This window comes from Cyprinus carpio, chromosome B17 (assembly GCF_018340385.1).
Source record: "Cyprinus carpio isolate SPL01 chromosome B17, ASM1834038v1, whole genome shotgun sequence".
In the NCBI taxonomy this organism is placed as follows: domain Eukaryota; kingdom Metazoa; phylum Chordata; class Actinopteri; order Cypriniformes; family Cyprinidae; genus Cyprinus; species Cyprinus carpio.
In genome coordinates, this window is record NC_056613.1 from 18,794,317 (window position 1) to 18,807,866 (window position 13,550).

General features: G+C 39.8%; 1 protein-coding gene across 9 annotated transcripts in view; it reads right to left on the reverse strand.

The window, feature by feature from the left end:
• Nucleotides 1-13,550, reverse strand: part of dnmt3ab (DNA (cytosine-5-)-methyltransferase 3 alpha b) — a 54,192-nt gene that overhangs the window by 18,028 nt on the left and 22,614 nt on the right. For 5 of the 9 annotated variants that reach the window (XM_042742641.1, XM_042742640.1, XM_042742644.1 and 2 more), the window contains exons 7-8: nt 3,555-3,914; nt 1,881-2,039 (exon numbers count right to left, since the gene is read on the reverse strand). In XM_042742641.1, the coding sequence (XP_042598575.1) occupies nt 1,881-2,039; nt 3,555-3,914 (519 nt within the window). The remainder of the gene's footprint in view (nt 1-1,880; nt 2,040-3,554; nt 3,915-13,550) is intronic. The other 4 variants (XM_042742642.1, XM_042742646.1, XM_042742645.1 and 1 more) reach the window with 1 other exon arrangement.

Here is a 13,550-nt window from a genome sequence, read left to right on the forward strand (position 1 = left end):
CTATCATCCCAGTCCCGAAGAAGCCATCTCCATCCTGCTTCAATGACTACCGTCCTGTTGCACTTACCCCCATCCTCATGAAGTGCTTTGAACGGCTAGTCATGCACCACATCAAGTCTGCCCTCCCCCCCCCGTCCCTGGACCCATTCCAGTTTGCATATCGGTCCAACCGGTCGACCGATGATGCCATCTCCACTGCCGTCCACTCAGCACTCACCCATCTGGAAAAAAAGGACTCTTATGTCAGAATGCTGTTCATAGACTTCAGTTCAGCATTCAACACAATCATCCCTCAACAGCTCATTCACAAACTGGTCGAGCTGGGGCTCAACACTTCGCTGTGCAACTGGCTGTTGGACTTTCTGACTGGAAGACCTCAGGCAGTACGGGTCGGCAGCAACACATCCAGCACCATCACACTGAACACTGGGGCCCCCCAAGGATGTGTGCTGAGCCCCCTCCTCTTCACTCTGCTGACCCATGACTGCACACCGTCACACAGCTCCAACCTCTTCATTAAGTTTGCGGATGACACGACTGTGGTGGGTCTCATTAGCAAAAGAGATGAGACAAACTACAGGAGCGAGGTGAGCCGCCTGGCCGGGTGGTGCAGTGACAACAATCTCTCTCTGAACGTGGAGAAGACGAAGGAGATTGTTGTAGACTTCAGGAGAGCACACACTCAGCACGTTCCTCTGACCATCAACGGTGCGACTGTGGAGAGAGTGAGCAGCACCAAGTTCCTGGGTGTGCACATCACAGAGGACCTCTCCTGGACCGACAACACTGCAGCACTGGCCAAGAAATCACAGCAGCGTCTCTACTTCCTCCGCAAACTGAGGAGAGCCAGAGCCCCACCCCCCATCATGTACACATTCTACAGAGGCACCATCGAGAGCATCCTGACGAGCTGCATCACTGTGTGGTATGGCGCCTGCAACGCGTCCTGCCGAAAGACTCTACAACGCATAGTGAGAGCAGCTGAGAAAGATCATTGGTGTCTCTCTACCCTCCCTCCAGGACATTTATGGAACACGTCTCACCCGCAAAAGCCCTCTGCATCACAGGTGATCCCACTCACCCATCACACAGCTTCTTCAGCCTGCTACCATCAGGGAGGAGACTGCGGAGTCTCCAGGCCAGGACCAGCAGACTGAAGGACAGCTTCATCCACCAGGCTGTCAGGAAGCTGAACTCCCTCCCGAACCTGCCCCCCCTCCCCTCTTCTTCCCCAGGCACCACTGAAAACTATGAACCCCCCCCCCCCACACACACACACACACACACTAATTATATGATGACATGCACGAGTCACTTGTGCAGCATTGGTCTGGTCACTCACCGCTCAACCTCATTCGGCATGGAACTACCTCATCAGTCAGTTAAATAACTGCTCTTGGTCACCTGTCACTTGTCACTTTAATCAGACTTAAGATATTTTTTAATAAGTGATTTTTTTCGCCACTAAAAATCTTTTTAACTGCACTGTTGTTCCACTTCATTGATTTGCACTATATCTGTCATTTACCTTGCGCTGCTTTATTTAACTTTATTTTTTAACTTGTATTTTTATTATATGTCTTTTATATTTTTTTTTAAATCCCTTATTGTATAATTGTATCTACATTTTATATTTGATCTACTTATTTTTTTAGGCTTTAATGTTAATGTTATCTGTATGCACGGAGACTGAGAGTAAACAATCATATTCTCTGTATGTATGTACTGTACATGAAGGAAATTGCATTGTTTCCTGAAAATTAAAGTCATTCATTAATGAACTATCCCTTTAAATTGCATTGTTTCCTGAAAATTAAAGTCATTCATTAAAGATTTAACTTGTTTTACACAGTGTGCTGTAAGAGTGAATACAAACTCACCACAGAAAACTTGCCATCACCAAACCACATGACCCATCTAGTGCCCTCAGCTGCCCGGCTGCGTCCAGTCATTAACCAGGACACAATTCGGCCGGGCCACCAGGAGAATCCTCGTAACTTTCCCCACACAAGCTCACCAATGCCGAAACCTCGGCCATCCTGCAATATACAAACACAGGACAGATCAACTTTTGATTTCTATCACTTTACATAAATACAAAAAACAACCTGTGTTTTTTTTTTTTTATTATCTTTAATTCTTTTTACTGTCTTGACTTTCAGCCTGTATGGTAACTCTGTGGCGATTGCTATAAATGGAAGGTTTTCCTACACAAATTTTGCAGTGGTTTTGAGTAAATCACATAGATTCGCCGAGATGACCAACAGCAAGCTACTTGGTTTGAAAGTGTCTTCTATGTGAGCTGTGCTTCATCCCTATACTACTGACATAATTTTATGGAAGCTTCACTAATGACCACACCTTAAAGGTATAGTTCACCCTAAAATTTAAATTCTGTTATTAATTACTCACCCTCATGTTGTTCCAAACCCATAAGACCTTCATTCATCTTCAAAACACAAATTAAGATATTTTTGATGAAATCCGAGAGCTTTCTGGCCCTGCATAGACAGCAAGGGAACTGTCATGTTCAAGGCCCTGAAAGGTATTAAGGACATTGTTAAAATAGCCCATGTGACATCAGTGGTTCACCCTTAATTTTATGAAGCTACGAGAATCATTTTTTTGTGTGTGGAGAATACAAAAACGACAGCTTTTTCTCAACAATTTCTTCTTGTCCCTGTCAATCTCTGACGCATGTTCACAAGAGTACCACGACGCATGCATGTGGTGTTGCTGACACAAGAGCCGCATTGTAGAATCCTGTAGAATGTAGAACAATCATATGAATCAACATGTATGCAACCAGGTACTCTCATGAACGTGCGTCAAAGTCTGACACGGAAGAGATGAAATTGTTGAATAAAGTTGTTATTCATAACATTACGGTAAAAACAAACATATCACCTCCCTTGCTCTCTAATAAGTCACATTTCATAACATTACGGTTGAACCACTGATGTCACATGGATGACTTTAAAGATGTCCTTATCACCTTTTTGGGTCTTGAATATGTCAGTTCCCTTGCTGTCTATGCAGGGTCAGAAAGCTCTCGGATGTCATCAAAAATATCTTAATTTGTGTTCCGAAGATGAACGAAGGTCTTACAGGTTTGAAACATGGGTGAGTAATTAATGAGAGAATTTTCATTTTTGGGTGAACTAACCCTTTAAGGCAAAGAGCTGTACGACATTAGTTTTAGTAAAGTTTCAAATTTCATATGAAACAAACCCTCCAGCAGAAGACAGGCCCCACTGTTTAAACCTAGATTTCAAATCTGGTTAGCCAGAGAATTTACAGGATAACATTGCATAATCCTGGGATTTCTCTGAGAATAATTATCCTATCAGCAAGAAGGTGTCAAATGTTGAAAATTTTGTTTTGATAACAAAAGCAAATTTGAAAAAGGAATATCCCACATTCATCCCAAAACTTATCCAACTACCCAAATAAGCCAAAACTGCAGAAGCAACCACCCAAACTATAGAATGTCTACAAAATATTTCGAAAATATCAACCCCAAGCAACCAAGATCATGAGGAAGTTACTCGTACCTCGTACTCTGACTCTGTGTCAGTGGACTTGGGTGAAGTCTTGTCTCCGTCCCCTATAGACACGGGTTCTGGGGTGGTGGCAACAGTTGGAGAGGCTGGGTCCGTAGGCTGCTGCTGCTGTTGCTGTTGGAATGGTGGAGGTTGCTGCTGGGGAGAAGGCTGGGGTTTGAGGTTGGTCTGAGGTTGAGCTTGAGGCTGTGGCGGTTGCTGCTGTGTTGGCGGCGTCGGTGGAGGAAAGAGTAGTGGGACGGTGACTATGGAGCTGTCTTTTTGAGGCTCCGACTCTACCTCGCCATGGTCCTCCATTGTGTTCATCACAGACACCAGTTTTGCCTTCTTCTCTGCCTGCAACGTAGGGAACAGCGGGACAGGAAGAGGAGGAGGTAAAGCACATGGAACAGCAATGGCTTTCCTGAGAATAGCACAGTTCAGTGCTCAAGTAATAGTGACTACTCAGTTTGTTTATAGTATTTTAATCCCACGTGCCAACACAAATATCCCCATCCTTTTGATAAAGCAGAAGTGCCGCCCCTTTGAGTGTGATATGTGGCAGAAACCTGTGAAAACAGTCCCCTTTTCATTGCGGTGAAAGCTGTGTGCGATCGCTTCTTAACAATGAGAGCTCCCCCCGTGGCTGAGATGGATGCGCGCTAGAGAGTTCAGCGAGTTTGTCCAACCTGACTCTAAGCTATTAGGTCAAATCAGAGGACACGAGCCAAGCCATGACTTAAGCAGCTCACAGCAAATCCCTAACAGCTGCACCTCTCTCGTCCTCTCGTTCTCTCTCACTCGCACGTGAATCTCTTTCACAGCTGTACTTTCTCTGCTGCTGGTGTCCAACTCGATCTCCAATTTCACTCACACACACGTGAACCTGGCAGAGTCGCCTGTGTGTGTGTGTGTGTCTGTGTACGGAGAAAATGGTTGGATCCGTCCCCAGAAAGCTCTCCCTATGTCTCTCTTTAGCTCACTCCCTCCATTATGATGGCTATACATTTATATAAGCCCACAAAGGGGGAGAGAGCTCATGAGTGTGCATGAATAGACAGGATGAGTGTGGAGTAGAAACATGTGGCCACAAATCAAGAAGCACCACTGTAGTTTATAAATATCTGTATAGCTTTACTGGCTGCTTCGATGAGCCGGGCCATATGTGCCAGGCTGTTTGTCTTTGACAGCGGTTGACTGTGGAAAGAGTATTTAAGTGTATGCAAGCAGTTTTGTGCATATGTGCATGTATTTATCTCTGCAGTACTGGGTTGTGTTATGGTATATACCAATAGTTCTCAACTGAGCCTGAATAAACTTCCAAGGGAGCTGAATAATGTCTAAATATTAAATTTTAAATATGAATAGCATTTTTTGTTATCCATGTCATTTCGAAACCAACAAGCAAAGCATGTTTCGTAACTTAGCAATATTTCTCAGGTTGAAGAAAACTGGAAATGCGTTTTTTTTAAAGGACAAATTGCAATCAAGTGTAACACTCAGGTCCTTAAGTGTACAAGATGATACAACAATTGATTTATCCAGGCACAAACTGCATTTGAGCAGCAATATTTCAATTAATATAAGCTGTTTGTCAGAATTTAACAGTAGGAAATTGCTGTCCACTGTTCCCCCTCTTCATTGTCCTTAGTTCAACTTGGAAAACTGGGGTATGTGGAATAGAGGAAATATAAAGCTGCATCTTTAACATAACAATGAAAGCTAAATCCAAGTTTCCTGGTGTTTCCACTAGAATGTTTTATTTTTCTTAATTAAAACACCTGATTTAACTCATCAGCTTATTAGTGTGCTAAATAGGAAGACATCTAAACCATTCTGGGACCAGGAAAACTACAGAGGACATAATACAGAGCCTTGGGGGACTCCATATTGTACTTAACTAGATATTCGTTAGATTTTAAAGTTTCTAATATTCACAACAAAGTAGTAGCAACCGGAGTGGCAACAGCTTTTTTGTCTGAGTTACAAAAAAAATTAGCATCCAATTTTTTTCCTTCGTAAAATATTTTTTTTTTTTTGTTTCATTTAAAGAAACAATGTTCTAAAGTTTAAAATCATTAAGTACTATTAATTATTTGCATGTATTTTGTCTTCATTTCAGCTGATTTACAAGAGGAATTATTACAGCCTGCGCACAGACTCCTTTGAATATTGACTTTGACAATGGGGGTCACAAAAGTTGAGACCCACTGTTATATACAATGCAGTGGTAGTAACACTGAGACACTGATATGCTGTTTATACCATATCAGATAGTTTTACACTATTTTCATTCACTCTTTATGATTTTTTCAAATTAATACAATACTTTTCACTTCAAAAGTATTTAAATCACTACATTTAATACTAGACGTCACATCATTGTTATTCAATATATAAAGCATTTTTTGTTGAATTTCTATAAAAAATAACTACATTATAATGTCCGTTGTCACCATGATGTACAATTACTTATACCATATATAAGATTTTCAGCCATACACCAGTGGCTTGAGTTATCATTAATGTAATCTTAGTCTAATCATTTCAAGCCAAGCATATAAACTGGATTAAATCAGAATATAATTGAAATCTGAAACCCTTATCTAAAGAAAATATTATCTTGAGCTATCCAAGACTGATTTCAACTCACATACTTGCGGCTCTGTTCGCTCTAAATGTACACAATTTACATTCCACACAACAAGCCGAACTCACCCTATGTGATTGATGAAGAGTAAAAATGCCTGCTTTTGATATAAAACCCACACATAACTTCTGACTAGCTTGAAAACCACCCTTAAATTGTCAAAGCTTTCATAGATACTAAAAGATTGTCAAAACCGATCATAAATAATGACAGCCAATACTGCAGGCAACTATTGTGTATCAAATTGTACAGTGACAGGGAGAGAAGAATGTCGACTCAGGAAGAAGGAAAGGGTTATTTCTACATAAAAAAATGAAGAGATCAATAGAAAACTGAAATCTCCCCAAAAACTGGGGGAGGAGAGGAAAGCACTGTGGCTATAAGTGGAGATTTGCTTCTGGACGTGTTTTCATTCCCCCCAGCTGTAAATGCCCCTCTTCAGGGGCCTCACTGTAGCGAGTCTGGTTCTTGAAATTGAGGGAGGGGGAGACGAGAAGGAAGGAAAGGGGGAGGGTTTCAGGAGTACAGTACTTTACAGTCTTTGTCAGCCACAAACACAAGGCCCAGCTCAGGAATAACAAGATATATAAGCAGTATGTCACCCACAACAGAGAGCTTAAAATAACCAGATAACCAGTGTATTTATAATAGTCCTAAGAAAAAAAATACAAAAACAAACAGCAACAATCACAGCAAGCTGTAATGTTGGAATCACTTTGAATAAATGCTTAATAAATATTTACTGATTAAATGCATTGATAAAGATAAAGATTTTTAAAAAACATGAAAAGTTGAAAGTTGCTACATGGCTGTCCAAAAGATAAAGGGCTAATTTAAAAGACTAAGAACACAGATCCTGAGATGTATTTAGAGAAAATATTTCTGAAACTAGTACTAGTCTTACATTTCTAACTAACAATAATATCCTCCAGCCACTGAAGTAATGAGATGTAAATCTCAGCATCAGCACTAAGAAAACTTACTTTTAAGCCACTATGGGAATAAAAATGTGGATGTACTGTAATGGTATCTATAATGCAGTACTTTCACTTAAGCCAAAATTGCCACATTGAATAATACAGAAGCTTACAGAACTAAGTGATAAACCAACCTCTTCAGTTAAAGCTCTTATACACAGTACGCATAAATCCAATACTGAAAGGTAAGAAGGGTAACCTTGTGAGAGTGTTCTTTAAGCTCTATGTTAAAGATGGTGTGCTGTATTATAGGACAGCACAGCCTTTAGGAGCTCTACCTATATCTGAAAGGAAACTCCCATGGCTTTAAGCTGCTCTCCACATTACAATGATCAACCAAGCCTCTTTTCCAAGAAAGCTCCTCTGGCAAATTATTTTTTCCAACCTTATTGTAATTTTTTATATACCATGAAGATTCTATTCAATTCCATGATCAGCTACTGCACATGGATGCCTGTAGGCCTATTATTTTGCATGTTAGATCTTTGAATGTGTTGCTGTTCATATGACATATGAATGAAAAGACAGCATTACTAAAAAAAACAATATACTTTTATGATTTATGATCATAAGGACGGCCTGAGGCTAATGTAAGAGACTTTCAGGCCAGCTAATGGAAGTTTAATTTGCAGTCCATAATCCACAATAATGCTTCCTCCAGTCAAAAAGTCCATCCCCTGATGTCCTTTCACATCAAAATCCACCCACATATTTGTTTACATAACTGTTTTGAACTGTTTTCTCTGTGCATGTTTGTATCCTGATTCAGAAAAAGAAAAAAAAGAATTCACTGAAGGATGCATTATTATGGATTACAGACTCGTGTTTTAGCCAGAAGCAATGTTTTGGAGTAAAACAAGCCTTTATGATGGAATTGTTTACTACAAACATGTAGCTTTTCACTTCATAAGATGTTAACATGTTTTGAAAAGGTTTTTTTTTTTTATCAGCTGTTTGGACTCTCATTCTGACGGCACCCATTTACCGCAGAGGCTCCATTGGTGAGCAAGTGATGTAATGCTAAATTTCTCCAAATCTGTTCCCATGAAGAAACAAACTCATCTACATCTCGGATGGCCTGAGGGTGAGTACATTTTCAGCAAATTTACATTTTTGGGTGAACTATTATACCATAGCAATAATATAAAGTTATTAATATAATAATATTAATATTATTTTTCATTTAATAAAATGAAATATTTCTATTCATTTATTTATTTTAACTGTAAAAAACCAAACTTGTTGAACACAGCCGACACACAGTAAGTCTGCAGTGCATAGAAACATTATGAATGGTTTCCAAACAAACAATGTTTAAGAAATACTGTTCCCTTAAACTTTTTTGAACAATATGAGGAAACAGTGTGATTTAATTCAAATGCCGGCAGCACAGCAGTGCACACTGAAATTCCAACAGGCAGGGGATGAATGGCTATCACCACTGTGTGACAATCGCATTTATTTTGATGTGTCTTTGTGAGAGACCGAACAAAGGCTGTTCACTTTTTAGCCTCCCAAGTCCAGAGAATAGAGGATGCATTTAGTTTGCGATTGTACTGGGTCCATTAAAGATTCGGTAATTACTAGTGCAGCAGAGATCAGGCATGCTAAATGAGTCTTAGTCTAAGTGCCTCAATGTGAAGTTTTATAAAACATTCTCTTTAGTTGAAAATTATTTTCGTTTAAAATCTGTTATTTCCTTAAATTGCGAATGAATCTTCAAAAGCTGAAGTGCAAAAGTCTGCCTGCTTCAGTCTGTGCAGCCTTGACTCAGAGTACGAGCAAGCACTGGCAGCGCACTAATCACACGTGCTTCCCGGGTTCACTCGGTTCATTCATATTTGCATATCCTTAAAAAGACACACACCGCATTTCCGTTAAAACACAAGCGACAACCGCTGCCAGTTTTACGTGTTTGCGGTACCGACCCAAATATGACAGACTGAAAAAAGCATATTATCTTTGTTTTCAAGCTCAAAAGCAAAACTTTCCTTTTAAAATGTCTAAAAGCATTAGTTTGAGCTAAAACATGCTTTGTCTCTACAACCCTAATGTATACATAACCACAAAAAGCACACTGTCAGCTCGTGGCACACTTAAAAACCAAGTGTAAACTTTCAAACGTGAACAAAGCCAAAGATATGCCCTATGCACAACATCCTGCAGAGACAGTAAAACAGGAAATACATTCAGCTCTCTGCTATCCCCCTGTGATAACATACAGGCTAGAAAAAAAAACCCTTTTAAGCAAAGCATTTTGTCTTGTACTTGCAATGTTTTTAAGCCCGGTCCGGCACTCTGGTTTTAAAGAGATGGGTTTCCTTTAAGCTACCCAGGGCAGATGGTCCGTAACAAGTCTCCTGGAAATACCTGAAGTCAGCATATTCCTCCTCCAGCAAGTCTACTCAGACATGCACACTGTCCCCTGCGCTATCAACAACAAACAAGCCAGCCGACCTACCCATACACGCCTGCACTCGGCACTTTAAATCCAACGTGTGAGTCGCTTTTTTTCTTGCCCCACTCTTGGCTCAGTGGAGACCCCTTCAAAAAAAAAAAAAAAAAAGAAAAAAAAAAGGAAAAAAAAAAAAAAAAAACAGAAAGCATGAACATTTCTTTGTCTGGGAATTCAGGGTCAGGTGGTTCCCAAAAGGAATTCTGGTTGGCTAGAGAGGACTTGCAGAATGTTGGCAGCTGTCCAGGAGGCTGTCTTGCAAGCAGCACTGGAAATTCGCTGTAAACCTCATCTTCACCCTTATATCCATAGTACGGAGTTCATTTCCACTGCAGAGAGAGTAGTGAGGAGAGAGGGGAGGAGTGAAGTGAACGGGATGGGGGTGGGAAAGAGGAATCTACTGTAGCGTTGGGCACTTATTAAAAAAAAAAAGAGACATGATCCCCTTCCCTCACAGAAAGTGAAAGCAGGCTGGGTTTTATTCCCCCCCTTAGGGCCACCCCTTCAATGCTAACAAAGCTCTGCTGACTGTATGCGGCTCAGGCCTCGTAGCCAGAGGAAGGAAACATGTCAAGGCCCCTTTCAGTAGAGTTTTCTGCTGCATTGTTGTGTCCGGTGTGGAGCTGCTTCAAGAAAACATGACTGCACAGACCTTCGGAGAGCAAACAGAGAAATGACATGTTACTCTTCCACAATGTGCCTATTCAGAGAAAAAAAAAATTCCCAGGCTCCCGATGGAGGATTCCTGCTCTCTGCGTGAAGAATGCGAAACGCCCATTTCTCTGGAATTTTACGACGTCCACTCACGAGACAACTGTGTGTCCGGCTAATTTGGCCATATTTCTGGGATCTCTGACACTTTTATGGCTTATCCTCAAACACAGTGAGGCAAGGGCTGGAGAAAAAAAATATGGGGGCGGGGGGAGCTTGATGTCGATTGGTTGGCTCCCTTTGGTTACCGAGGAAAAAGAACGTTATGTAACAGAGCAGTTCTCACCATGCAACACAGTAGGAAAACTGTCAAGCACCTGTACCTGCAATGATCATTAGAGATTCACTATAGCAATGGGTGTTAAAGGGATAGTTCACCCAAAAATGAAAATACCGTTATTAATTACAAACCCGACCTTCGGTCATCTTTGGAACATAAATTAAGATGTTTTCGATGAAATCTGAGAGTTTTCTGACCCTGCATAGACAGCAACAGAACTACCACGTTTAATGCCAAGAAAAGTATTAAGGACGTTAAGGACATTAGGTATTAGGATCGTTAAAATAGACCATGTGACACCAGTGGTTCAGCCGTAATTTTATGAAGCTATGAGAATACATTTTGTGCGTAAAGAAAACAAAACTAACATTATTCAACAATTTCTTCTCTTCTGAGTTAGTCTTCGACATGCGTTCACAAGAGTACAAAACATCTATAACAGCTCTCGGACTTCTTCAAAAATATGTCAGTTTGTGTTCCGAAGATTAATTAAGGTCTTAAGGGTTTGGAACAACATGAAGTTAAAGGGTTACTCCACCCCAAAATGAAAATTTTGTCATTAATCACTTACCCCCATGTCGTTCCAAACCCGTAAAAGCTTTGTTTATCTTCGGAACACAATTTAAGATATTTTGGATGAAAACCGGGAGGCTTGTGCCTGTCCCATTGACTGCCAAGTAAATTACACTGTCAAGGTCCAGAAAAATATGAAAGACATCATCAGAATAGTCCATCTGCCATCAGAGGTTCAACTGTAACGTTATGAAGCAACGAGAATACTTTTTGTATGTGAATAAAACAAAAATAACGACTTTATTCAACTATATGTCTCCTCTGTGTCTCTCCACATCACTGTAGCACCATTTTGGAGCATATCCTCTGAACACAAACTGTTTACGCTATTCTGTGTTGCTGCAACACAAGGATACATTTTCTATGTGTATTTACGCTTTGTTTTGAATGAAAACAGCACATCCGTGCAGCCAGCTGACATAGAAGAGCGTACGCTGCTTGCGTCCAGTGGATGTTCTCCAAAACGGCGCTACGGTGATTTGGAGAGACACAGAGGAGACGAATTGTTGAATAAAGTCGTTATTTTTGTTTTAATCACATACAGAAAGTATTCTCGTTGCTTCATAATGTTACGGTTGAACCACTGATGCCAGATGGACTATTCTGATGATGTCTTTCATACTTTTCTGGACCTTGACAGTGTAATTTACTTGGCAGTCAATGGGACAGTCAAAAGCCTCCCAGTTTTCATCCAAAATATCTTAAATTGTGTTCAAAAGATGAACGAAGCTTTTACAGGTTTGGAACGACATGGGGGTAAGTGATTAAATGAAAAAGAATTTTTATCTTTGGGTGTACTATTCCTTTAAGAGAGCTAAATTAATTATCTAAATCAGTGTTTCCCAGCCTTTTTTGTACCCTGTCAAACCGATCAGTAAAGGCTCATTCACACCAGGGACAATAACGATAACTATAACTATAAAGTTATAATAATTTTTCTAATTCTATAAGAAAAGTGGAGTCCACTCCCCAACAGTACCGATAGCAACACATAAAAACATTATCATTGGAATGACTTTCAGATTTTTTTTCAGCAGTTGAACGATAAAAACATATCGTGATAATCAGAATACACCTGACCTTAAAGAGCTTGAGCATTTTAACCATCAGATGACAAAACTGCAGTGCATTATTATAATACATTGAATGTTATCGTCTGTTGATCACACTTTACTTTAAGGTCCAGTTCTCGCAATTAACAAACCATTAACTATGGCTTTTGCCTCAATAAACTACTAATTTGCTGCTTATTAATAGTTAGTAAGGTAGTTGTTAAGTTTAGGTATTGGGATTAGGGATGTGGAATATGGTCATGCAGAATATGTGCTTTATAAGTACTAATAAACAGCCAATATGTTATGAACAGGCATGCTAATAAGCAATTAGATAGTGAGAATAGTAAGAATTGATACTGAAGTGTTACCGGTCTGTTAGTGTGAACTACTGTATAGTTATCTTTCTTGTTGTGAACCAACCTGTTCCATAAATTATATTATACTGGATTTTCTTTAAAAACAACCCTGGGTGGGACTTTCTGTATGCTTGGCAAATGACAGAGAGGAGTGTTCTGAAAGCCTTTTTAGGTGCCACTAGTGGAGCAGAAATCACACTTCACATTCAAGTCAAGACATATCACAACAATTTCAGCTCTGCACATTCACGTAACGTGTATAAAAATTCAACATGACTCAGACTATTAGACAAAAAAAAAATGAAATGATTATATAACCTTTGATTTTCTTCGTAAATGTCACATTCTTGATCTTGGATTATTTGCAATGTCTCCAGTATTAGTGAAATAGATTAATAATTTACAATTAAACAGACCAAAGGCCAACTGTGGCTGTTCTTAGGGTGGTGCAACTGGGCCAACTGCACCAGACCCCATCCTTTAAGGGGGCCCTGCATCTTCTACTTGGACTTGGCCCCGTCCCATGCTAGGGATGACCCTGATCCTAACCAGGAGCAACAAGTGTCCAGTCATGTTGTTTTTTGTACACACAAAAATGCTCTGGCAATCACAACTAGGTATACACAATACCGATAATTGATGTATATATCAACCAATATATACCGATATACTGATACCGATAACTGCTAAACATTTCAAATATATTGTATATAAATATTTAAAACATTTAATTAAACATTAAAAACTAATGCAAAATAGAGTAAATAGGCTTGTACAATTAAATATCCAATATTTATTACTGATAAACTTTAAAATCTCTAATATTGGCCAATAACCAATCAGAAACAAACAAAGTATCTATGGATCAGACTGCTACAAACTACCATTACCGATTTTAACACCTCTGATTTGCCACTGCATTCATAACAGACATGTCTGTGCATGGTAATA